The sequence below is a fragment of the Mustela nivalis genome, assembly GCF_964662115.1.
Source record: "Mustela nivalis genome assembly, chromosome: 17".
In the NCBI taxonomy this organism is placed as follows: Eukaryota; Metazoa; Chordata; class Mammalia; order Carnivora; family Mustelidae; genus Mustela; species Mustela nivalis.
In genome coordinates, this window is record NC_139036.1 from 43018316 (window position 1) to 43045747 (window position 27432).

Consider the following 27432-nt stretch of genomic DNA (forward strand, 5'->3'; position numbering starts at 1 on the left):
TGTTTCTCCCTCACCCTCTCCTCCTCCACTCCCTCCTTCTCTTTGGGGAAGGGGGGGATGTGGGGGAACTGAGGATGGGGAGGTGGGAAGACATTTTAGGAATCTGCTGAGTGAAGGAACTGAGAGGGAGCAGAAGCTACGGGGACTTCTTTCTCTATCCAGAACTGGTGTCCGTTCCTTCCTTCCGTAGGTGATAGCCAATAGGGAACTGAGGCAAGCAGAATGTTGAATTAAAAAAAAAAAAAACAACCCTTCCAACCCTAAGCAAAAGCTATCTAAAAGACAGTGTTATTATGCAACTTAGAAAAACAATACAAGTGCCAAAAGAAGAAACTCTGGTCAGAGTTGAGAAGTGCGAACAAGTGGTCACTAACCACCCAACGAGGAGAAATGGCGTCAGGGTGGAACCATGAGACTAGATCTGGTCCCACTGGCCAGGAGCTTAAAGGGAAAGCAGACACTTATCTCCTGGTCCATAGCATCTAGGGACAGGGGAAAAGGGCTGGTCCGAGGCACAAACCCATAAGGAGCACGGAGAAGGCTGGCCCTTTAGTTGTGCAATGCTATACTCAAGAGGGAGGTGGCTGGGGAGTCCAAGGGGAGGTCAGAGCACAGGGAACAGAAAGTCCTTTGTCCAACCCTTGCCTGTGCTTTCTTTTCTTCTTCTGCGACGGGTTCATGAGCTCATCTGTTGGCAGCTTCAGGATAAGTGATTCTTTGACTGCAAACTGAAAGACCTGGAAGATAAATCCAAAGGGACCTGTCACTCCTTCTTGAGCCAGGTGGTCAGATAAGTGAGCCAACCAGGGGCTGGGCGTGGGAGCATTCTGGAGAGCTCCAAGGCGGCTGACTGAGCATCTCTTCACTCAGGGAGAGACAGAGTGGCACTGGGATATGGCATCAATAGCCCCAGAGTTCATTAATTACCTAGCCTGACTCTAGAAAAGAGAAATACTGAGTACAGTTACAACTTTCCTGGTTAGTAGCTTTCATCGACAGCTTTGCCCACCAAGCCTTGAATGGGATGATTCTGACAAACACTATCTATCTCTTCTTAAGAAGGGCAACTTTGGGTACTTCTGTGTTACTGAGTGAAAGAAGACACAAGCAGCACCACTTGGCTAACCACTAGCTCCCCCTGCTGTTACAAACAGGGCAGAGCTTTGTCTATTTCTGGAGCTTTTTGGTTTTTTTCGTTTCCTTTTTGGCTATGGACACTCTTGAGATTCTATGAAGAATACAAATATTCTTCTTGGGAAAATACACACAAAATTGCGTTACACATGATTCTGCAGATGTTTAGTTTAAGAATCTGGGCCTCAAGGAAATAGGTGAGCTCCAAAATGAAAGCAAAGGGCACTTTTCCTTATGGTTCTATTGCTTGTTCCAAGGGCAGGCATCACGAGGAGGCCAGAGAGACTCCTCCAGAAGTCAGGGAGCTGAGCAGCATGGCACAGTTCTGGTGTTTCTTTCCTGTTGCCCAGACCAGCCCTAACACCCGGTGACTCCCTGTCCCTGCTCTTCAGTCTGTCCTCTCACTGCAGTCGGGACTAGACGGAGGGACACTGGGACATCAAGTCCCACTGCCTCCAAAGCATCAGCAGCTGCTACCAGACTGTGCTTCCGGCGACAGCATGAGTGAGAAGGGTGCAGTCCAGGCCCAGCTATGGGGGGTGGCAATCAGAAGAGCTAGCGAGAGACCATCTGGAGGAAAAAGCAACTGAGGAGACTGACGGAGGGGATGGGAGTGGCAGCTGCAGGAGAAGGAGCACGCAGATAAGAAGGTCCCCGGAAAGACTTGGGAGCCCCTTCTGGGAAAGGGGTGCACATTTAGAAAGAAAAGTAGGAACCAAAAACAAAGACTAAAGACCAAAAAAAGCTAAAAGAGTGTGGGAAACATCCAGGAGAGTCAGATAGTGGCTAAAGGAAGAAATAATAATTCAGCGAGGAGGAGAGAAGGTCCCCACGCGCTGTGAGGCCTGGCATCTGCAGAAGGTCCTGCGTTTGGGGAACCCACCTTGTGGCCCAGAAGCACCCCCTCAAGCACCCCCTTGAGACGGGCAGCCACACAAGATGGCAAAAGGACTGACAGAGCAGGGGATGAAACGAGGGCCCTGTGTGTCCCTGCTCTTCTCTGACAGTACCTGCTTGCATGTCTTAGTGCCCAGAAGTCTGGCTATTGAGCAGAAGTTGTTGAAGTAGGTGCCATGGAAGACTCGAAAAAGGGATTCCTCAGCCCCAGTCCATTCCACAGGCTCCGAGGGTGCCTCTACTACACAGAGCTGAGGTGGGGCCGGACTAGCCTTCTGCTTCGTGGGGGTCTGACAGCGAGAGTTGGCCTCTAAGAGAGGAGGAGATAAGAGAATAAGGAGAAGAGAGAATGCAGTTATCAGGAATTTGCCATAGACTCTAAAGAACTTCATGCTACTTTTAGGAACCAAAATATCCTGTCTCTACTGCCCATAGCAGAAGCTGTAGAAAGAATGAACCATTTTTAAAAGGTAGTAACTTTTAAGTGTTAGGCACTGATCCCGCATTTACCAGAGGCGTTGAGTGGAAAGAAAAGATCGCTTTCTGTTCCGTATACCTGAAGAACTGGAGGCCCAGTCATTGCCTGTATCCCTGTCACTGTCCCCTTCTTTAGTCTCAGCCACAGCAGAGGCTGAAGTGTTGGAGCAGGAAGCACTGACCATGTGGTGCCTTCGCCGGCGGCGACCGGAACACTTGGAGCGAGGGTTGTGAAGCATGGCGTACTCCTTTGCCCCTTCCTGCAGCGGACACAGTACAGGTGGGAAATGGGAACAGGCCCAGAGTCACCATCCTGAGCCCAACCTCACAAACCACCTTCTTCAACACCTGTGCTTACAGGCTTCCCCCCAAATCAGTATATTATCTTGCTCTGTACCATGTCAGTGTGATCATATAAAAGCTGCTTAACAAACATTCCAGGGGGGCCTGCTTGGCTCAACTGGGTGAGCATCTGACTCCTGATCTCAGCTCAGGTCTTGATCTCATGGTTGTGAGTACATGCCCCACATTGGGCTCCACGTGGGGTGTGAAGTCTACTTAAAAAAAAAAATTCTAAAACTTATAAATTTATACCTCTCCACAGAGGAGCTGTCCTATAATCTTAAAAAAAGATAGAATATATGCATCTTCAACTTTCCAGTGAGCTGTATCTAAAACTCATTTGCATGTCAGCTATATAGAATTTGAGAACACATTCTCCTGTATATGAAGGAATGAGGCTCAGAGAGGGGAAGGGACCAGCTTCTCTTATACTATATATACCATGTATTAGTATATACACTAATAGAATATACTATATAGTATACAATATACAGTATAGTACTAATATAATAAATGTTATATATATATATTACAGATACTAATATATTATACCATATATACATATCATATATTAGTATATAGCTCATTGTTCCAGAATAGTAACAAGAATCAGGAATCCCTGTCCCCAGGCCATGTTGCTCTTTTTATTCTACTGCATTGCTTATGTTTCAATAATAAAATATGTAGTCCTTCAATTTGTACAATATCACTACTTACTTCTAGAACTTCCCTCCAAATCAGTATATTAAACTTGGAAGGACTACTTCATTACTTCATTGCTATGCTTTATTAAAAAAAAAAAAAAAAAAAAAAAAAAAAAGAACAAGTAACTATCATTCAGCCTGATCATCTATCTTACACTTCTAGCTGTTTCTGAAAACCAAATCTACATGTAAAGGATAAATGTTTGCTATTACTAAGGATATCCAGATTAATATCTTGTAGGCCTTAAAGGAAATTCTAAAATAGAATTTTTCAAGTTAATTGAATTCGACATCATGTGCCCGTGCTACCGTGTGCACACACAGCAACACTTAACAGCTATTCGAACATCATTAAGCCTGCAGAGCTAATTTTAGCTCATGGGAAATAGGGGGTAGAGAAACAAGTTACATAACACTAGGAGAAAACCACAAACAAATCCAGAATATGGGAGAGTATCCTACAAGACAATGAGCCTGGATTTTTCAAAAAGAAAAAAAAAAAAAATGGTGTGATGATTTGAGATTAAAGGAGACTGAAAAGACATAATAACCCAACAGCACATATGGCTGGATGACCTTGGTTTAGAGAAAACCCCAAACCCAGCTGCTCTTCGTACAGGTGAAAAAATTTAAATATGGAATGAATATGGAATGGACAGATGATATGATGAAATTCTTGTGAATTTTCTCAGGTGTGATAACGTGGTTATATAAGAGAATGTCTTTATTTTTAGGAAGTGTGTGCTGAAATACTTTGCAAATAAGTATTCAATATCCGCAACTCATTTTCAAATGGCTCAGCAAAACACATGCATAAACAAATAGAGGGACAAAGCAAATATGGGAAAAATGTCTTTAAATCCAAGACAAAGGTATCTTTCACCTTCCTTGCATGATTGAGAATGTTCTTAATAAAATGTGTGTGGGGAAACAGGCATTATAGCTGAATATGGACTGACTTCTAAAAACCAGTAAAAGAAAGACTGCCCAGACATTTCTGTATGTGAAACACACACACACACACAGACATACATTTTGGGCACTGATGGCATCTTTGTGAAGCATGTACGTACGGAGGCCCCAGGGTAACTGCTGTGAGAGGGACACCATCTAAATGCTGCTATGTTGATAGAACATGGTGCCATTTATTAATTTTTTTGAAGATTTTTATTTGAGAGAGTGAGCGAGAGAGAGCACACATGTAGAGGGAGGGGCAAAGAGAGAGGGAGAAGAGGGCTTCCTGCTGAGCAGGGAGCCTGGTGTGGGGCTCGATCCTAGGATGCTGGGATCATGACCTGAGGCGAAGGCAGACTCTTAACTGGCTGAGCCACCCAGGCACCCCAAGTGTGGAATAATTTAACAAGCATGGCCTGTGGGAGTTAGACCAGAGCTTGAATTTCATTATTGCCCCACCACTGACACATTAACAAATTTTGGACAAAATACCCACAGTTTCTCCACCTCAGGATGTTGTTGTAAACATGAAAGTAAGAAAATACATGGTAAGGACCAGCATGGTACTTGGCACACAAGAAGGAGTCAATACATATCAGGGAGAAAATAAAGTCTATTTTTTCTTTTGCAATTATCACATGACTCATTTTCCAGATATATATCCAGTGGCCCGTTCTACCATCTTTTCTTCTATTATCCCACTAAAGATGGTCCCAAAGGCACTTGGCTGTATGACTTTATTTGGTAGCAGAAATTTTATCAAGGTATTTTATTCTTTTATTCTTTATTTTATTCTTTACCTACCTTCACAGTATGGTGCAGAAAGCAAAACCGTACCTTTGGCTAGCCTAAGTGAAATTATTCCTTTCTAGTTCTACTGCCTTCCCACATGAATGCAGGAGAATTTACGCGGCTGCATGAAGTCTGTGCATCAGGAAAGGGTCCACCTAGCATCTGGTTGTTTACCTTACGAGACATCAGTGCTTTCATGTGTTATTTTTCTTACGTTTATATGCATGTAAAGGAAGACAGCAAAGAAAATGCTGCCATACACACGCACTCCTCACTCCATAAGACTAACTTCACAGTCTTTAGTATCTGGGAGTTCCTGAAGAGCAGAAGTCATGGGGCCCCTGGGGGGCTCAGTCAGTTAAGGGCCCAACTCTTGATTTTGGCTCAGGGTCATGAAATTGAGCCCCACGTCGGGCTCTATGCTTAGTGTGGACTCTAGCTGAGATTCTCTCTCTGTCCCTCACCTTGCTCACGCTCTCTTTAAATGGATAAATAAAGTTTAAAAAAAAAAAAAAGAGCAGAAGTTGTATTTTATCTGTGCTTTATCCCACAGACTGCTAGGTATTGGCTCATTCGGTTTGTATTCCCAGCAGCAGAAAACGGAAGGACCATTTCCTGCTAAATTTTCAACAGCATTAACAATGGCAGAACAGTTCAAGAATATATCAGCAAGGCACACCAGGCTGGCTCAGTCAGAGGAACATGTGACTCTTGATCTTGGGGTGATGAGTTTGAACCCCACGTTGGGTGTCGAGATTATTTAAATAAATAAAATTAAAAAAAAAAAAAAAGAAAACATACCAGCAAAAGGAAGCAATCTGTGCCACATGGTTCTGGTTCAATCTTGATCTCTTTGTTCTTGCGTTTATATACATTAGGGGTGGCGTGAAAAGCTGGAAAACACAAAACTGTCCTGTTCCCAATGGTCCATCCACTTGATAGGATGGGGAAGAACAAAACCAAATTAGGGAGCCACTGTGGGAAAATTTAGATATAAACCATCAGGTGCACAGAAGTGCACCATCAGGGTGCACAAAATTTAATCATTTCTGACATCAACAATCCTTTCAAAGCTAATAGGTACTCAGGGACACTTAGGTTGCTGGTTATTCTGTCCTGACTCCTGACCATGCAAAGCACATTACACTACAACTGAACAAGTGAATATCGAACTGGCCCTTTGTAAAACCATCTTCAGATCAGAAGCCAGGAACTCTGTGTGATTAACTGAAATAAACAGAAGGAAATGGAGTTTGGGGATGGAGAACAGGAGAGCATTTCAGAGTTGCCCCACTCACGGTGAAGGAAGCAGTCATATTTGAAGCAGCGTCGACAAAACAGTGTGTGGAAGGAGTGCAGAGACTGCTCCCGTTGCACGGACTTGGCGTTGGGGCCATCAATGTTGGGTGTGCACTGAGGGGGAAGTGCATTGGGGTCTGACATCTCCGTTAGCTCTCGATACCTATTTTTAAAAAGAGAGATAAGAGGGGCACCTGGGTGGCTCGGTTGGTTAAGTGTCTGCCTTCGGCTCAAGTCATGATCTCAGGGTCCTGGGATCAAGCCCTGAGTTGGGCTCCCTGGTCACCGGGAAGTCTGTTTCTCCCTCTGCCTCCTGCTCCCCCTGCCTGTGCTCTTTCTCTCTGTTAAATAAAATAAAATAAAATAAAATAAAATAAAATAAAATAAAATAAAATAAAATAGGGGCGCCTGGGTGGCTCAGTGTGTTAAAGTCTCTGCCTTCGGCTTAGGTCATGATCCCAGAGTCCTGGGATCGAGCTTCACATATGGCTCTCTGCTCGGCAGGGAGCCTGTTTCCCTTCCTCTATCTCTGCCTTCCTCTCTGCCTATTTGTGATCCGTCAAATAAATAAATAAATAAATAGATAGATAATAGAATAGGCTCCATGCATTAAGCCTCTGCTTTGGCTCAGGCCATGATCTCAGGATCCTGGGATCAAGGCCCGCATCAGGCTCTCTGCTCAGTGGGGAGCCTGCTTCCCCTTCACTCTCTGCCTGCTGTCCTACTTGCTCTCTCTCTCTCTCTCTGTGTCAAATAAATAAATAAATAAATCTTTTTTTTTTTTTTTTTTTTTTTAAAGAAAGAGAGAGAAGAACTCTTTCCAAGGAAATGTCTTCACTGAGAAAGTACAGATTGAACACTGACAGTCATCCAGGTACAGCCTGCCAAGGGAAGATAGGTTTTTTATGGGTCTCGTTGATGACAGAAGGGTGTATAACTAAGTGGGTATGTCATTGCAATTGTGCTGGGCGAGGCATATGTCTGAAAATAGAGAGAAAGATTTGGTAAGTATGGTGCTGGAGTAACTCTCCAGAAAAATGGTAGAATTTAAAAGTTCTCTGCCCAAACGTCCTCAAAATCCAGCAAATGTGACCCTTGATATGGGAATGGGCATTTAGAGGTAAAGAGGCAAGTAGGAAATAATCATTAGTGCAAGCAAATCACAGTGTACTTACCAGAAACAAGGCTTTTTATTTTTTTATTTTTGTTTTTTAAAAGATTTTATTTATTTGACAGAGAGAGAGAGAGATCACAAGTAGGCAGAGAGGCAGGTAAAGAGAGAGAGGAGGAAGCAGGCTCCCCGCTAAGCAGAGAGCCCGATGTAGGGCTCGATCCCAGGACCCTGAGATCATGACCTGAGCCAAAGGCAGAGGCTTAACCCACTGAGCCACCTGGGCACCCCTATAAGGCTTTTTATTAACCAAAAATAGGCTTGAATAAAAGTTTTGCCTGAGCACTCTACATGGCCTGAGTGGGACAGCTTTCCCTACCTCTCCTTCATGTCATCTGGAACACCATTCTCAGGGAACATCGAGGCAATTGCACTGAAGATCATGTCATTTGGGAACTGTTTCTTGGAACTCTTTTTGTTGCCTGAATTGGAAATGACAAAAGACTCTTGAGTTCTATAATCAGAGTATGCAAACAAAGATGTTTGGTCATTTTTCCCTTTTGTCACAGCATTTTGATTAGAACAGCTGTGTTAACCTAACCACTGACTATTTAGGAACACATAAAGGAGGTCAGTGCTACCTGGACTTATCGAATAGGCTCCTCATAATAAGGAAATCAGAGTCCTGTACACATTAATGACGAATCCCACAGTCCAAGAAAGAAACTAGAGGGGAACACAGGGTTTTTCGTGGGGAGATGTGAATATTGCAGAATGCCACCATAATGATGATGCTGAAGAACAGGAGCGTGACACTCTGTCCCCAGACATCTAATTAAGTAACACAGAGCATAATTAAACATTACGTTAATTAAATATTAACAATATGGAAAAATGCTTATGACAGAAGATCAAATAGCAAGGGATATAAAATTTTGTGTGTGTGTGTTCGTGTGGCATGATCCCATTTCAGAGGATGCATATAAACATGTTCATTTATACACGTACTTTAGAAACCCTGAGTTATAGTTGGCGTACAGCATTATATTTACTTTAGTATGTGTATATATATATATTCTTGTGCATGTGTGTCTCCGCACAGACACATATCTTAGATCTAGAAGGAAATATTAATGCTGGTTATTCCCTGGTAGTAAGATTATAGGATAATTACATTTTCTTCTTCATAACTTTTCATATTTCTCAAACACACTAGTTTGTCTTCCTTTCAAGGGAACCAGTTAAGAAGCACCAACAGCCTTTAATCATCAACAGTCCTCTCTGTTTCTCCCTTCTTCCCTGTCTCTGCCACTTTCAAAATGGAATATTTACCTTCAAGAGTGTGTCTTTTTCTCTTTCTCGTTACTGGCAGGTCTTCTTTGCTGTCATCTTGCTTTCCATCTGAGGTATCATTGTGCCCTTCCTCCTCCTCATCGGAATACTGATTCAGAGCATCTACCAACTCCAGGAAAACTGCATCACTAATCAGGACAGATCCAGGGATCATCTCTGGAACATGAAGATTACATGCATGGGCTCCATTAGTCCTTCTAGGAAGGTTTTCTTGTATTCACTCCTGAGGCCCAGATAGATAACATATGTACATTTTTATATGAACAACCAGGAAGTATACAATAATTTGATTGGCTCTTACAAAGGCAACAGTTCAGCTGTCTACACTGGGAAATCCAGTTATATAGGCTTTATTCTTACAGGGCAGTTCATTCCTCAGTCACAGAGCAACCTGTATTTATGGTCCAAAGTCTCAAAAAAGTACACAGACAATACAAATGGAACAGAGAATGAATGGTAACATGAAAACTTATTGGTTTTGCTGCTGAGGGCTCGGTAGTGACTTCTTTGAATCAAAAGATAGCATTATCGGGACGCCTGGGTGGCTCAGAGGGTTAAGCCTCTGCCTTCAGCTCAGGTCATGATCCCAGGGTCCTGGGATCGAGCCCCACATTGGGCTCTCTGCTTAGCAGGAAGCCTGCTTCCTCCTCTCTCTCTGCCTGCCTCTCTGTCTACTTGTGATCTTTGTCTGTCAAATAAATAAATAAAAATCTTTAAAAAAAAAAAAAAAAAGATAGCATTATCTTCCTAAAATACTCTATGGGGTTACACTACGACCTAGGATAAAGTCTTTGAACACTAGGCGGCAGTGTGGGTAGAAAATGCACTTTCAACAGTACCCATAAGTGTCAAAACAGCCACGGAGGCCATTGGTTTGCAAAGTCATGGGGAGTCTCTCCCCATCTTCCCGCTTCTTACACGCTGGCAGCCTTTCCTAGAACTACAAATAAATCCAAATGACTTGCTTTCAGGGTGGTCAGAATATTATAAATAATTTCTGGAGATCCAGGGCATATCTGGATCAAAGTAGGACAGAGATTATGCTTACTGCCATTCTCAGAGAAAGGGAAATGAAGAACAAAATGGCTCTGGATGGATTTATGGAAAACTCCTAGGACCATACTTCTTTGTGCACTAAACTTCCTCTCCAGCCACTGATTCCTATATACATAAATGATTACCATATAAGTAAATATATATATGTTCCAACTCCTTTTTTTTAAATTACATTTCTCTTTTTTCCCCCAATTTTTAATTTAAATTCGACTTAGTTAACATAGTATATTATTAGTTTCAGGGGTAAAATTTAGTGATTCATCAGTGGCAACATAACACCCAGTGCTCCCAGCTCCTTTTAAAGTTTTTTCTTTTTCTTTTTTTTAAAGGTTTTATTTATTTATTTGACAGACAGAGATCACAAGTAGGCAGAGAAGCAGGCAGAGAGAGAGAGGAAGGGAAGCCGACTCCCCGCTGAGCAGAGAGCCCGATGCAGGGCTTGATCCCAGGACCCTGGGATCATGACCTGAGCTGAAGGGAGAGGCTTTAACCCACTGAGCCACCCAGGCGCCCCTCCTTTTAAAGTTTAACCAAGGGGGCACCTGGGTGACACAGTCCGTTAAACATCTGACTCTTGGTTTTTGGCTCAGGTCATGATTTCGGGCTGTGGGATGAAACCCTGCATTGGGCTGTGTGCTCAGCTTAGGACTGTCTCTCCTTCTCCTTCTGCCCCTCTCTCTGCTCCCTCTCTCTCTGTAAAATAAATAAATCTTTAAATAAATAAATAAAATTTGATGAGGGACATTTTCAATATAAAATTTTTACTCCTAGTCATGTGATGACATTGAATATTCTTCAGCAGGTATGCAGCAGATAAAGACAAGATGATGATGTACCAAAGAGGGGACACCGTTCTAATAAAGTTTTCTCGGGGCACCGGGGTGGCTCACTCAGTTAAGTGTCTGCCTTTGGATCGGGTCATGACATCAAGTCCTCCATCCGGCTCCCTGCTCAGTGGGGAGTCTGCTTCTCCCTCTGTGCTCTCTCTCTCGTGCACTCTCTCTCTAATAAATAAATAAAATCTTTAAAAAATAATAATAAAGTTTTGTCCCAAAGAGCCCAGCACCACTACCTTCTTCACCATGGACTTTCCCATCGTAGTTATTGATCAGCTCCTCAATGAAAGTCTCATCCTCTTCTTTCACCTCATCTCCCATGTAGGGAATATTGCACAAAACGGTCTCATCTTCTACCTGAAATCAAACCAGATGTGATCCATTCCACAAATCCACGATGCATTTCCTCTTTCTTATTTAATGGACTCTTTGCTGGGCCTTTTTCGCTGCTTGAATTTCCTGAAAACGCCTTTGGTTACAGAGTTTCCTGCATTTTTAAAGACTGGCCATTTTGTTTTGCCGGCAAAACCTCTAATGGGAGGGGGTGATGCTACTCTTAGGGAAGAAAGTCAATTTAACTACTTGAGGGTATCAACTACCAAATGGTTAGCCTGGTACTAATAGTGATATTTCCACCAACATCTAGAATCTGACAGCACACTTATTCACAGTGATTCCATTATCTAATTTTATCTACTAAACATCATTGTAAAATAGGTAAAAATATCACTTAAACAACAATCTAAAAAGTCTTCAATTTTAATTCTTCTCATAAGTGGAGACACACAGATGAAAAGGAAGGCTTCCAAGAGTATAACCTGTAATATAACCACAACAATTAGAACAGAAACTGAGCAACCATAAAGTTTCTGGATATTCTATTATACAGACTAAGTACTGACCTCCCACAATCATACCAAAAAGCTATGATGATGACTCATGTCAGTTACACTCAGTGGGAACCTGAAGTCAATTACAGCATGAGCTATGAACATTTCCTGTCTAAAGAAACAATACTAATGAATTCTTGCTACTGTTGTTGTCCAGCAGAAAACCCAGTCATTCTTAATTCCCCAAGTATCAAGTAAAATTACTGTGAAGTTTTATTCTAAGAGACAATTCCCTTTTGTAAACCTGTATCCTACTCCAGCCAGCAGAACTGTCACCACACAGGTGATAAGCAATGGCAGTATTTGGAGAGGACTGATTATCAGGACCACAACTAATCCTAGAAGGAATCAGCACAAAGGCCCAGATGAAAGGCTCACAGATTCCTGTGTACCTCTGTTATCTCAGGTGCTTTCAGAGCATCTTGCCTTTAGGGGATTCAGAAAGGATTGCTCCATCAGCAGGAAGATGTCAACCTGCTTAAGCCTCAAGTGTCTGATTTAGACTGCATTTGACTGCACATGTTACAAAACTGGGCCAAAGTAGTATGGGAGAATTGGAGTCTTGCCCAGTCTCATTCATTCAAAAACGAAACTGCATCAACCTAGAAGTACACTTCAGAGAGCACAAGTTAGAAAAACTTGCGATATAAATATATATATATATATACACACATATATATATGTACACACACACATATTTAGAGTCAATATATTACAAGAACAGTCTGCCCTGCATAACCAAGCCTTGTTAAGTATAATCTAACAACCTTTACCCTAAGAGAAGTGCCAGCAGACCAACATAAGAAAATCATACAGTTTATACAACTACCCCAGTGCTTTCAATACATACCATAAAGTTCTGCTGGAGAGGGGACCAGGAATACATGATGGGAACCAATGCAACTGTGTTCAGAGACCTCATTAGCATATGTTGGCTTGCAAATCCTGGGAAAATGCTCTCTATGGTACACTGAAATATAAGCAAAGACATGGAGAGGGAAAGGCAAGCCACGACCCAAGAGAGAACTGCAGTTTCCTTCTGAACTGATCACAGGAGTACTCCAATTCTTACAAGAGGCTGAGAGCTTTGTAACAATCAGCTCCTGGACTATAAATCCACAGGACTATAAACCTCTGCAAAGCAGGAACTCTTATCTTTGTGGTGTCTACAAACTCTAGCACTGTGCCTCTCACATTCAGCTGGTGTTGATTTCAGTTTAAAAGAGCTGGTCTCCTTGGCTGTCCACAACAGCAAAAGGCCTCTGAACGTCCGAGGAGATGAAGTTTTCCTGAGAATCTAAACTTTAACACAGGTGACATCGACTTAGCTCCAGAGCTGATGGAGACAGTACAGGAGAAGCAAAGCAGCATAAAAATTAAAGTCATATTCTGCTTTGGAAAAGAAAATTGCTCTCAATATACTATACGCTTTTTATATTTTTATTTTATTTATTTTTAAAGATTTTATTTATTTACTTGAGAGAGAAGAAGTGAGACAGAGAGCACAGGCTGGGGTGGAGGGGCAGGGGGCAGAAGGAGACGCAGACTCTGCCAAGCAGGGAGCCCTATACGGGGCTTGATCCCAGGACCCCGGGCCCATGACCCAAGCTGAAGGCAGACTCTCAACCAACTGAGCCACCCAGGTGCCCCTCCTTTTTATATTTTAAAAATATTATCTCTTTGAGAAAGTAGAATGAATTTTAAATTTATAACAAGGAATATCCCTTTGATCAGTATATTCCTGTCCATTATGCTGGGCACTCCTTTTCCCATATCAAAGTACCAGATGTGCCAAACAAGGCAAAAAAAGGTTGTTTTGAAGCTTGTACCCAGAGTCCAGGAAAGTAGACACTAAATGTTATGTTTTTCTGTTTAAAAAAATCCACTCATGGTTATACTCTATTTGAGGAGAATAATAGGTGAATAGGCTTTTCTTTAAGCTACAGATTTACCAAGCTAGTTATTGAAAGCTGACTATAATAGCAGTATCCATCATCCTTATTTCTTTTCTAATAAGTCACGAATACAGAAAACAAACAAATAAACAACTTGTCCAAGGAAGCGAGGAAGACTGACTGAGTTTAGATGCCTGGAAGTACCTTTTTGAGAAAAGGATGCCCACTCACGGGCTTCATCAACTGCACAGGTTGGACACGGAGCTTCTTCCATTCTTCATTGAGGATCTGGGTTTTCTCTTGAACCTTTGCAAAATTTGCCACATAAAGAGCCTAGAAAAGCCAAGGAGAAAATGGTTAGGATTTCAAAAGAAGTGTTCTAAAAAGCCAAGCCGGTCACAGTGGATCGATATATTAAAATAGATAGCCCTGGGGGAGTATTTTTTTACCTTGGCGCCCATATTTGCCTGAAGCCGTTTCAGTTGCCGGAGTCGCATGTATTCAGATTTGACTTTTCTTTTCCAGTAAGTGATGCACTTGGAAGTTGGGGGATTTGGCATATCCATTTTGCTGTAATCTAAGAGAGTCAGACATGAGAAAAGGCATTTTACTGCCTGGGGATGAAGAATTCCTCAAACTCAAATAAACGTGGTCAGTCATGCTTCCATTCCCACTGCATTTATTCATAAAAACAGTGTTTAAAGAACCCAAATCTGTGAGCTCAACAAAAGGTTTCAATTAAAAAAAAAAAATAAAAAAATATTTCACATAAGCAATTCCTGGTCTGATCACCAAAAAGCTCAACCTCTGTCCTCCTGTGGTCCCTTTTTTTAAATTCAGCATTCAGGAAGTTCTCTCATGGATATTTAGGAATTTGGATTACTTGGAAATTTGGAAGCCTACTCAATACCTTGACTAAGAGAAATATTCAGCAGGGATCAAGTCAATATCAAAGTGCTTCAGGGGCGCCTGCGTAGCTTAGTCGGTTGAGCAAATGACTCTTGATTTTGGCTCAGGTCATGATCTCAGGGTCGTAAGATCAAACCCCGCATTGGGCTCCACGCTCAACCCAGAGTCTGCTTGAGATTTTCTCTCTCCCACTCTCTCTCCCCTTCCTCCTAACTCTCTCTCAAATAAGTAAATATTTTAAAAAATTAATTAATTAAAAAAAGAGCTTCATGCATAACTTCCATATGAAACAGAAGACTCCTGCCATGGAAGAAAGAACAAAGCACAGTCTTCCTCCTTGTCCACGCAGATAGGTTCCAACACCCCCAGTGGATGCTTGAAACCATAGAGTTTAATTTATGAATTAGGCACCCAAAGAGATTAACAACAGAAACCAACAATAAAACAGAGGAATTATAACAGGAAAAAAAAAGAGCTTCATGGAAAGATCCACTCACACTACAGAACTGTACCTGCTAAATTATCTGAATCCCACCACAAGCCTAGCAGTAAAGGTAGGCTATGACAACAGCATAATCTCATCTCCATGTCAACAGTAAGACACAAAGAAATACAACAGGCAAATCACTTTTTGGGGGACAGGGGGTTGTTGAGTTAAGGTTCAAAGTTCTAAAAAAGTACTTACTGTAACACATTCTACCTACCTCATAGAATGCAGGGGGAAGTGTCTGGTTTTATAATGTGCCTTCTGTTCTTCAGAGGGATGTCAAGACACAAAGGCAAAACAAATGTTCAAAAGAGAATAGACAGTGGTTTTAAGTCAATGGAGCATATTTTTAGACCCTAGTACTCTCAGTAGGGTGCTCACCCAGAACTACAAAGACTTTGAAGTTTCTGCTACCACTATTTCTTAGTAAGTCCGGCCCCAATCACACTTGATGCCATTTGTCCTTTCTTTTATTAGATTCTATCCTTCCAGTCATGTGTGTAAATGTATTCTCATAATTACCAAGTTCACACTTCTGCTTTTCTGAACCAATTTCTAGGCTCAGCCAGCAGACTCATCAATTGTTTTAGATAAAGAACAAATATTAAGTACATGTAAAAATTCAATAAAATCTATGAGGTTATGTTTTTATTCTATATTAACTACTGAGATTTCCTAGAGAACTAGTTCTGTTCATTTCAACTAGCATTTTAAGTTAATGAAAACATTACAAGAAGCTATGAAAACCAAAATTTGAAACAGAAACTATAGTTTCAGGCCTTGTTTTTTACGTTTTACGAGAAAAAATTTTTCCTTTGGAGTTTAAGAACTTATTTCTTCTAAAGAAGCATTTTTTTTTTAAAGATTTTATATATTTATTTGACAAAGAGAGAGAGAGAGATCACAAGTAGGCAGAGAGGCAGGCAGAGAGAAAGGGAAGCAGGCTCCCTGCTGAGCAGAGCACCCCGACAGGGAGGGGAAATCCCAGGATCCCCATCATTTGGCAGAGGTTTTAACCCACTGAGCCACCCAGGCACCCCTAAAGAAACATTTTTTAATTACCTGTTTTTCTCCATAAGAAATGACAGCACTGACAAAAAAACAGCAAAATTTAACCCACTGTCTCATATCTGTCACAGACATGATTATAACATCTCATGCAAAAGGACTTTAAAAGACTATACCTGATTGTTTCATCTGAAGAACCAAATGGATTGGGGTAATTCAATGCTAAATTTAGAGGATAAAAGAAGGAAAGACTAGCAAAGAAGCAGACAGACTCACTGTGTTTACTATTAACTCAATCAAGTGATTCAAGCTCTTAAAACCAGAATTCCCTGTGAGTTAAATATTATCTCTCTGGGGGAAGGGAATGAAACAAAAACAGCATAATCTAAGAATCTGAATCCCAGACTGCTAAAGTGCTGGGTTACCGGGGAAAAAAAAAAAAAATTAAACATCTGAATTTCCTTTCACAAGTTGCACCATCTCTCTTCCTCCTACATCTTTTAAATACTCCTCATTCCTCATGGAATGGGGCCAAAAGAGGGGTTTTTTTTGAATGATAAAACTATTTAAGTACATACAACACACTCACGTGTAATATTAAATACACTGCTCATATAATTCCTGTTCTGAACAAGCATAATAATAGTCTGCTCCCCAAAAAATTAAAAAAAAAAAAAGTCTACTCCAGAAAAGGAAAAAAAATGGTTCAAATCTAGGACAAAACCGCCTCCCTCAGAAACCTTAGGTTACCCCTATTGAGACCCAATGTTATAGATCATAATTCAGTGAGACTTTATAACCTCCTAAAAAAAAAGGTTTTTAAAAGATTTTATTTATTTATTTGACAGAGAGAGATAGTGAGAGAGGGAACACAAGCAGGGGGAGTGGGAAAGAAGCAGGCTTCCCCCTGAGCAGGGAGCCCAATGCAGGCCTTAATCCCAGGACTCTGGGATCATGAGCCTAAGGCAGACACTTAGTGACTGAGCCACCCAGGTATCCCTAAAAAATGGTTTTGAACTGCAATCCTTCTCCCATTTTCTGGGGGAGTACATTTCCGTTTTTGCAATAGTAAGCTTATGTCAGGTTGCTCTGTCCATTTAAAATTGGGAATCAAATAATGGAAAAGAATAAAAGCCACAGCTCCTAGGCTATGTGTAGGTAGATTTCTTAGAGATGGCCACGGAAAAATATCAGTACTTTTGTTAAAGAAAGGAGTTATAATTGAAATGTGATCTACAGTCTGTCAAAAGAGATGAAAGGACACACAGTTCAATAATTAATGGTGCCATTTCTAATTTTACTCAAGTGCTTTATTTGGCCAGAGGAATATACATATACACATGAAAACGCCACTGAATTTTAACCAATCACAATGTAAAATAAATCACACTTCCTCCTTTTACAATTAATGTGATATTTGATTCTCATGCGACCATGAGCCAATATTTATTTTGCCTGGCTTTTTAATGGGTCTTCAAAGTCTTTAAAGGTTTATTTGGCAGTTGGTCAGCGCCCACAGAGTGTATGAGGAAGACCAGACATACTGTTTGGAACAGATATGTATTAAATAAACACTTGAAACACAGCGGTAAAGATGGGTTCTCATAGCATCTGCATGCTCACCAACAACTATCACTTCAAAGATTTTTTTTTTTCAATTTAAAAAACAAATAAAAACTCAGCAGTCAGTAGAACATATGTGGAGAAATGGGTTCACTCATCTTGGGCAAAGGGAGCGGCACACAAAAAGTACTTTATATTTCTACTAGATGGATTTTTTAGTTACTGACATATGCAAAGCAGTCATTTACTCCCAGTTAAGTACTAGGCCAGCACTGTTTGTTTGATTTTTTTTTTTTAAATTAGGCCAGTGCTTAAGAGCTTTTCGTTATATTCACTTATACACTGAAAATAAACTCCAAAACATATGCTGTTTTGGTCAAGAAATTTAAGAATAAACTTGTGTGTATGTATGTGTGTGTGTGTGTATATATATATACATATCCTAAAACTTAATAAGACGATAACCCAATAAAAAGTTGGCAAGAGGGGTGCCTAGGTGGCTCAGTGGGTTAAGTTTCTGCCTTTGGCTCAGGTCATGATCTCAGGGTCCTGGGATGGAGCCCAGCATCAGGCGCTCTGCTCAGCTGGGAGCCTGCTTCCTCCTTGCTCTGCCTGCCTCTCTGCCTACTTGTGATCCCTCTCTCTCTCTCTCTTTCTGTCAAATAAATAAATAAATAAAAGGGTTAAAAAAAAAAAGGTTGGCAAAAAATATGAACAGATACTTCATTAGAAAAAGATATAGAAAGGCAAACCCCTGCACAAAAAGATACTTAACATCAGTATTAATCATTAGGGAAGTGCAAATTAAAACCAAAATAATAGGGGAACCTAGGTGGCCTAGTCAGTTAAGTAACCAGACTCTGGATTTCAGTTCAGGTCACAGTCTCAGGGTTATGAGATCAAGCCCGGAGTCAGGCTCTGTGCTGGGTGTGGAGACTGCTTAAGATTGCCCTTCGCCAGTGTGCCCTCTCTCCCTAAAAAAAAAAGGGGGGGGTGCCTGGGTGACTTAGCTGTTAAGGGTCTGCCTCTGGCTCAGGTCATGATCCCAGGTGGAGCCCCCCATCCAGTTCCCTGCTCTGTGGGAAGCCTGATTCTCCCTCTACCACTCCCCCTGCTTGTGTTCCCTCTCGCTGTGTTTCTATCAAATAAATAAATTAAATCTTAAAAAGAAAAAAAGCAAAAACAAACCAAAACAAAACAAAAAACAAAGCAAAAAAAAAAAAAAAAAGATGGACTACAACACACCCACGAGGATGTCTGAAATTAAAAAGATTGTAATACCAATAATTGGTGAGGATGTGGAGGAACTGGAATCCGTATACCTTGCTGCTGGGAGTGCAAAATGGTAGGGCCACCTAGGAAAACAGTTTGCTAGCTTCTTTTTTTTTTTTTTAAATAAAGTTAAATATATACTTACCATACAACTTGGCATACAGTTTTTATTATTTATCCAAAATAAATGAAAATATATATATTATAAAATATATAAAGGAAAATGAAAATATATGTCCTCTACACAAATGTTCATAGCACTTTTATTCATAATAGCCAATAAGGAGAAGCAACATAAATATCTACGGATTGCTGAATAGATACAAATTACAGTATATACATAGGACGGAGTACTACTCAGCAATAAAAGGGAATGAGGAGTTCCTCATTCCGACAAATGCACAATATAACTGAAAAGCATTATGCTAAGTGAAAAAAATCAGACACACAAAAAAACTATGTACTAGATGATTTCACTTACACTGCATTCTACTAGAATGATTTTACAAAGGGCAAATCTACAGTGACAGCAGGCAGATCAGTGCTTGCCAGGGGCTGACGCTGGGGAGAGCGAGTACATGGAGAGAAGCATAAAGTAACTTTTTGGGGACTCTGAAAGTATTCTATACCATGGCTGTGGTGATGGTTAGATGACTATGCACATTTATGAAAACTCGCTGAATTGTATATATAAAATGAGAATTTATCATGTGTAAATTTTCACTTCAGTAAAGCTGATAAAAGAAAAAAATAAGTCTTTCTAATGATACATCAAACCAGTAATTTTCTAGAGACCTTTACTACTAAAAATCAGTAGTCAGGGGTGCCTGGGTGGTACAGCAGGGTTAAATGTCGGACTCTTGGTTTCAGCTCAGCTCATGATCTCAGGGTCATGAGATCCATTCCCACGCTGGGTTCCATGCCCAGTTCAGAATCCTCTTAAAACTCTCTCTCCCTCTGCCCTTCCTCCCTGCTTTCTCTCTCTCAAATAAATAAATCTTTTTAAAAAATAAGTAGGCGGGGCGCCTGGGTGGCTCAGAGGGTTAAAGCCTCTGCCTTCGGCTCAGGTCATGATCCCAGGGTCCTGGGATCGAGCCCCACATGGTGTCAATCTGCTCAGCAGCGGGCCTGCTTCCTCCTCTCTCTCTGCCTGCTTGTGATCTGTGTCTGTCAAATAAATAAATAAAATCTTAAAAAAAAAAAGCAATTAAGAAAAAAAAAATCAGTAGGCAAGGACACCCAGGTAGCTCTGTCAGTAACCGTCTGCCTGCAGCCTGAGTCATGATTCCATGGTCCCTCAGATCAAGTCCCACATCCGGCTCCTTGCTCAGCAGGGAGCCTGCTTCTCCCTCTGCATGCTGCTCCCCCTGTTTGTCCTCTCTCTCTCTCTCTCTGACAAATAAATAAATAAATAAATAATATATTTTTTTTAGATCAGTGGGCAATTCCACCTTTTAAAAAATTTTGAGTGAGAGTTCCCAGGCAGCTCAGTAGGTTAAGCATTTGCCTTAGGCTCAGGTCATCATCCCAGGGTCCTGGGATCTAGTCCCACATTGGGCTCCCTGCTTAGTAGGGAGACTACTCCTTTTACCCCTTCCCCTGCTCATGATCTCTCTCTCTCAAATAAATAAATAAAATCTTAAGAAAAAAAAACTCTGAGTGACTTCACAATGAATAATTGTAGTAGAATGATCAATACTGGTTCATTAACTGTAAAAAAAAAAAAATGTTACCTGTATGCTAATGTAAGATGTTGATAATAAGGGAAACTGGATATGGAATCTGTGGAAACTCCTTCTACTATCCTTATAACTTTTTGTAAATTTAAAACTTCTAAAAAATTAAGTTTTTTTTTTTTTTAATTGCTAACTGGAAACGAGAACTACCTTATTGGGGTACCTGAATGGCTCAGTTAGTTAAGGGACTGGTTCCTGATTTCAACTTAGGTCGTGATCTCAGGGTTGTGGGATTGAGACCTCTGTCAGGTTCTGTGCTCAGAAGGGAGTCTGCTTGAGATTCTCTCCCCACACACACAAAATAAATAAATCTTAAAAAAAAAAAAAAACAACCTACCTTATTTACATGTCAAATCTCCACCAAAAAAAGAAAGCTTGTAAAAATGAACATCTTTCCCCAGAAAATTGGATCTCAATATGTTTCAAAGGCTAAAACTGGAATATAGTCTGTCACTAGTTGGAAATGGGAAAACCTTATTGAAATGTTTGGAGATAAGACATTTAAAGAACAATATTCTTAAATTTAGACAGGTTAAGATCAGAATATAAAAGTTCCAAACTATGAAGTTCTTTTACCCACATAAAGTGACCCCTTTGCACAAAGAGCTTCTCTTTGGGGCATGTTCATTATCTTTACTACTTTACAACAAGTAATTTTATCACACAGCAGGCTAAGTAAGCCTTCAGAGGCAGATGGCACTATAGATTTTTAAATTTTCCATCTCATTCTTTCCTTTTTAGCTCACGCTAGAGTTGAAACACAAATAATAGTGATGAACCTACCTCTGCAAAGAGCACTAGAAACACAATTGAGTCACTTTGGTGATCACCAATTTCATCAATGTTCCATTAACATCAACTCTATGGCTAAGTACACAGCCTGACAGACCCTGCAATTAGGATTTTTAAGTACATCCTTAATTTATGCCCTCCCATGTCTCCAAGGTATTTACATTTGTTGTTACTTTGAGCTTCTGGGCACTCTGCATGTAGAAAGAACCCTACTAATGGGAAACTGTGATCCTAAATTTCCATTTAAAAGAAAATTATAGCATTATTTTTTTTATTTTTAATTTTACCATTACTTGATTAAGAGAATCAGATCATTTGCACTGGAGACAATGGTGACAAAATTCAAAGCAGGATTAGTCTTTAGGAGACCCATAGAAAAGTGCTGGCTCTCAGGATATATAATGCTGACTTAGAAGAGCTAAAGCAGTGCCCTAACAGGCTAGAACCTTACCGCTGCTGGTTTTGTACTACATTAGCACAAAGTCTAATCTTTAGTGATTGCTCATTATCATTTAATAAGAAGACTTTTTAGTTATTCCATTTCAAATCAAAGTATTAAGGCAAGTGTGTCAGAGAACACAACACACAAGAGGCACTAAACCCCAACTATTCATTCATGACTTTAAGGTTTGGAGCACTGAGATCCCAAATGACAGGCTGATGGAGTAAAAAGGTAGGAAGGAACCAATATTCAGATATTACGTTTGAACAAATTAGGGGGGAGGGGGGGGAGCTAGGGACTTTCTGGAATGGAGGCATTCCCTAAGAGTAGTTTTTCCTTTTTAAACCTCCCTCACCTCCACTCAATCCTAATCCTTCTCTTCATATAGTTTTTTCTCTTTTCTTTTTAGTTTTTAACTATTGTATGTAGAAAACGTAATGTGTCTTTAGTGTTGTTGCCTCAAATCTTTTTTGGGAAGTTGCTAGTCAACAAGTAGAAGCTTTTTACATTTAGTCCAAGACAATAAAAAGATACACTTAATAAATGAAGTGTTACATGTTTCAATTAGGCAGAAAGCAGGAACTGTTACCCACAGGACTAAGGAAACTAAACTTTTTATCTCAAGAATCAGACAAAATTGATGCTAGTTCAAAGGCAACTAAGTATAAGGTAAACAAGTCTGACCACATTTTCTCACTTTCCCCTTCTCACAAGTCTTCTTGGGAGTAAAATTTCACTGTTTAATCCAAGGGTCCTTATCCTATTGCTGTTTCAAAGAGAATTAAAGTAACACCATAGTGGGGCGCCTGGGTGGCTCAGTGTGTTAAAGCTTCTGCCTTCGGCTCAGATCATGATCTCAGGGTCCTAGTATGGAGCCCCCGCATCGGGCTCTCTGCTCAGTAGGGAGCCTGCTTCCTCCTCTCTCTCTCTCTGTCTGCCTCTCTGCCTACCTGTGATCTCTATGTCAAATAAATAAATAAATAAATATCTTAAAAAAAAAAAAAAAAGGTAACGCCATAGTGAATTGGTCATTTCCACTTCAGGGAGTTTTAAGGCTGTGCTTTAGCATCAAGTTCCACGATTGGTCTAAAAGTACTCTGCCTGTTAGTAGCAGAACTAGGATCCAGATTTCTGGAGTCCAAGTTCCACAGATCTACCCACTATTTGTTTATTCCACAAATGTGTACTGAGCACCTAACCACGTATCTGGCCCTGTTTTACGTGCTTAGGGTATATCAGTGAATAAAACAGGCAAACATGCTCTCCTCCAGAGAGTTAATTCATAGTGGCTACGAGACACACACTCATCCTAACAGTATTATTACATTTGTATGGATGGTCCTTTCCTCTAAGTGTGCTTAAAAGAAAAGAAAAAAAAAAAAGTACTCAACTCCGAACACACACCATCTTCTGTGTTAAGTAAGTAATCTCTTTTTATCACTGCCACACCATCTCAACCCTGGGGATTCCAAGGCTTAAAATAGACAAGCTCTCACAGAAACCTATGATAGAGTTAACACCTTCTCCGGCTGGAACTTCCTTCAGTGCCGGTTTCCTAAACTTAAAAGCTCCGCTGGGGGTGGGACTTCTCTTCAAAGACATCACAGCAGTGATCACCGTGGAGGAAGAAACCACACTTTCCACGCCTGTCTTTGCACACACCCAGTTGTTGTTCGTCGGGCTCGGCTCACCCTCACCCGCGCCCCTCTATCGCCAGGCTCCACCCCCAGCTACCCCATTTACAATCCTACATGCCACCTATCAAAAGTCCACTCTCCATATTCCACCCGGGCACTAACATCCTTCTACATCCCTTCCTCTTCGCAACAATGTCTTCAGTCTTAAGAAGTAAGTTTGTCCCGCATTTCCTGACTGCCATGTCCCAAATACAACACCTTGCCTTTGCTTCAAGGCGCTTCCCTTTCTATCCCTCGATCCCCAGAAGAGTCCTGGGGTGGGCAAGGATTGGCGCGAGACCAAATTTAGAGAGAAGCAGCCAGCCTGCTACTCCGGGCCGGCACTGGGGAGAAGCGTGCGAAGCGCCCAGCGCGCAGAAAATGAAGAGGCACTTTGCACCCGCTGGACCCCGAGAGTGAGCTCCCCTTTCATTTTGCGCCCAGGAACCTCTCTCGCCTCACCTGGGTCCCAGCCCAGTTTTTACTGCCACCCCTTCCTCAATACCCCCTCCCCCGCCCCAAGGTCATCACAAACAGCCCCCGCGTCTAACCCTCCCCCTGCACAGCCTCAAGTCCCTGGGAGTCCACCTAGCTAAGGGCCCCCCGCAGGTACCACCGCCCACCCGCGCCCTCTCCGCTCCGGGGCTCCCGCCCACCCGGCCCACCCCGCCCTCCAACGGGAGTCCCCATCCCCGGGCCCGCCCCCGCCGCTCCTCCTCCCGGACACACAGCCGGCCCTCCCCGCCTCAGACGCAGTCCTCGCCGGGGGCTCGCTCGTCCCGTCTCCCCCTTTCCTCCAGCCCTCCGACGGGGAGGAGGCGGCCCGCTACCCCCGGCCAGGCAGGCAGTGTGCCCCTTCGCTTCCTCCCAGTTCTCTGACCCCTTCGCTTCTCCTTCCCTCAGACCTCGGGTGGCGAGGTGCGGAGGCCCGGCCCCACCACCCGGCCCGGGCTTGTTTACTCACTCACCCTCCATCCCGAGCCGCAGGGACCCGCCGCTAGGACGCCTGCGCGCCGCAGCCCCGCCCCCGCGCCCCGGCCCCGCCCCGCGCCTCCTCCCGGCGCCTGCGCACTGCGCCGCCCGCGCCCCGCCCGTAGAGCCACCTGGGCTTCCTTCTTCGCACGTCTGTCGTTTGGCGCCAATACCCCGAACTCAGGAGTTCCAGGTGATGCCGTCCGAGCCCGACAGTTTCCAAGGCGGCGCTGTGGGCTCTCCGGGAGGCTCCCAGAGCTACTGATATCATCTTGGAGACCCTCTCTAGAGGTTGCACCATCTTCAAGGCTGGCGACAAGCCACGTTTCACTTCAGCATTTGAAACCAACCCGGAAGCCCTTCACGCTGATCCCTCACACCTACCCATACCTCTAAACACCCGTCTTCGAGCTCTAAATTATCCTTCTTGCTTTATTTACGCCTTGCTTCCTTATTTCTATCAAAATTTTTCCCATCACTTAGATTCAAATGAATAGCCTTGTATTAAAGTAACTCCTCACAAGATAACTATAAGTTACAAAGGGAAAAAAAAAAAAGTAACTTTACAGGACAGAAAGCTGGCAGACATCGCCTTAAGCAAGTGGTCCAAGTTAACATCACTAGTGATGAGTTTGATTTAATCATAAGGAATCGTTAGACAAATCCAAAATAACAGGTGATCTGCAAGATAATTGGCCAGCATCTTAAAAAATATGATGGTCATGAAAAACAAAGAAAGAGTGAGGGGGCACCTGGATGGCTCAGTCGGTTAAGTGTCTGCCTCAGGCTTAGGTCATTATCCCAGGGTCCTGGGATGGAACCCCAGGTCTGGCGCCCTGCTTGGTGCAGAGTCTGCTTCTCCCTCTCCCTCTGCCTGTCACTCCCCCTGCTTGTGCTCCCCCCACTCCATCAAATAAATAAAATCAGAAAGAAGGAAAGAAAGAAAGACAGACAGACAAGGAAGGAAGGAAGACAGGCAAGGGAGGAAGGAAGAAAGAAGGAGAGAAGAAGGGACAATTAAATGTAATGTGTGATTCTGGATGGAATCCTAGTTGGGAAGAAGGGGAAGAGTGGGATATCTGATGGAGTTATCCAGTGAGATAACTGATGATGTTAGAATAAGATCTGTAGACGAGTTAAAAGTAGTTTATCATCTCAGTTCCTGGTTTTGGCAATTGTACTTCCTCAACATTTGAAGAACTTGGCTGATGGGTACATGGGAACTATCTTTCGTAAACCTGAAGTTACTTCAAAATATAAAGTTAGAAAAATAAAACTTAAAATGCAAAATACCATTACCTTGAATTTGTCTCCAAGTACATAATTACAAAAGCCTGTAATATTATTTTTTTTTCAAATAATCTTTATAACTATGAAATAGGTAGGGAGGATTTCAGTTTTAAACACAAGACTATTCTGGCCTAAAGAACTTAAAAGACTTGCTTTACACGGATGAAAAATTTCTCTGTCAGGTCTTAAACTCTGGTCTCTGGATCCAGATTTAGTGTTCTTTTCCTTATATCAGAAACTTTAGCTGTGCTTTTTTTTCTCTTGCCTCCATCTGCTTACCAAATCAAAGCAAATATTCTTTCATACTTAGCCATTTGCAATAACACTCCTTTCCATTCCTCCTGCCTTCTAGATCAGTGGTTTTCAAGTATGGCTTACATTTAAATCACCTGGGTAGCTTTAATAACTATTAATGCCTGCCTCCCACCTCCAGAGAGGCTGTTTAATTGGTCTGGGGTATGAGCTGGGTTTAAGAGTTCTAAGAGAATGCCAAGTGATCCCATTGTGTAACCAACTTCACAATCATTATGCCACATAAATAATTCTTGAAATAAAGAAGGTTAAAAGAGGAAGAGAGAGGGGGGTGCCTGGGTGGTTCAGAGGGTTAAGCCTCTGCCTTCGGCTCAGGTCATGATCTCAGGGTCCTGGGATCGAGCCCCACATCGGGCTCTCTGCTCAGTGGGGAGCTGGCTTCCCCCTCTCTCTCTGCCTGCTTGTGATCTCTTCTCTCTGTCAAATAAATAAAATCTTAAAAAAAAAAAAGAGGGAGACAGAGGCAGCAGGTTAAAAAAAAGGGGTTATCTAAGGAGAAATGTTCATTAGATCTGAATGTCAGGACTGAGACTGGGAAGAGATATGGGTACCATCGGCTCACTGGTGGTAACTAACACCATGTGAAGGGATAGCATTGCTTCAGGAGAGTAAGCCAAGTGACAAGAGGAAAGATACAAAAATTTTGTGGTAACAAAGAATATATGGCTACAGAAATATTTTAAAGCAGAAAGGAAAGGTGACCAGGTTTACCTCAAAGTTGTAGATCAGAGTCATGCAGCCCAGCTCAAGCTCTACCTCCTCACTAAGCCTCCCAGCCCTCCTGGATCTCCCCCTGCTTCAACCCCAGTACCACTTCATGTTCACTCCCATGCCGTATCCCTTTCCTATCCACCATGATACTAGACATAGGACTAAATCAGTCATTGGTAATCCTTGATCACTGGAGGATTTTAAAAGCAAGTTCCCATATCGTCATTAAGCATGGGGTTCTTGGTGAAAATTTGTTGACTGGGTCTTCCTCATTGTGATGGGAGAGAGTTTTTTGTTTGTTTGTTTGTTTTCTGAGACCCGGCTCTTCCTTAAAGACTGTGGTCCATGACACACTATCGGCCAATGCTTGTTTGGCCAGCTCTTCCTCTATAAAACTTTTTTTCCCCAGCCCTTCAGGTTTTTGTCCTATAAATTCACAGAAAAACTGTTGGCAAATGTGGCAGCTGGACCTCTGAAAAACAGTACCATCACCTCTGCCCCACTCCTCCCAGCCCCGCCCCC

The 27432-nt window shown here is 42.0% G+C and overlaps 1 protein-coding gene across 7 annotated transcripts in view; it reads right to left on the reverse strand.

The window, feature by feature from the left end:
• The window catches only part of EZH1 (enhancer of zeste 1 polycomb repressive complex 2 subunit), a 35938-nt gene extending 11266 nt beyond the window's left edge, over window positions 1–24672 (reverse strand). For 3 of the 7 annotated variants that reach the window (XR_014304682.1, XM_082706125.1, XM_082706122.1), the window contains exons 1-13: window positions 24594–24672; window positions 15354–15397; window positions 14190–14317; window positions 13945–14073; window positions 12696–12815; window positions 11192–11312; window positions 9043–9219; window positions 8090–8192; window positions 6599–6762; window positions 6102–6193; window positions 2588–2768; window positions 2145–2341; window positions 646–737 (exon numbers count right to left, since the gene is read on the reverse strand). Coding sequence is in view for 6 of the 7 variants with exons in the window: in XM_082706125.1 (XP_082562251.1) it covers window positions 646–737; window positions 2145–2341; window positions 2588–2768; window positions 6102–6193; window positions 6599–6762; window positions 8090–8192; window positions 9043–9219; window positions 11192–11312; window positions 12696–12815; window positions 13945–14073; window positions 14190–14306 (1493 nt within the window). In the remaining variant the exon portion in view is untranslated. Of the gene's footprint in view, window positions 1–645; window positions 738–2144; window positions 2342–2587; window positions 2769–6101; window positions 6194–6598; window positions 6763–8089; window positions 8193–9042; window positions 9220–11191; window positions 11313–12695; window positions 12816–13944; window positions 14074–14189; window positions 14318–15353; window positions 15403–16320; window positions 16344–20005; window positions 20147–20239; window positions 20373–24593 lie in introns of those variants that run through there. The other 4 variants (XM_082706126.1, XM_082706127.1, XM_082706123.1 and 1 more) reach the window with 4 other exon arrangements.
• Window positions 24673–27432: the final 2760 nt, after the last annotated feature.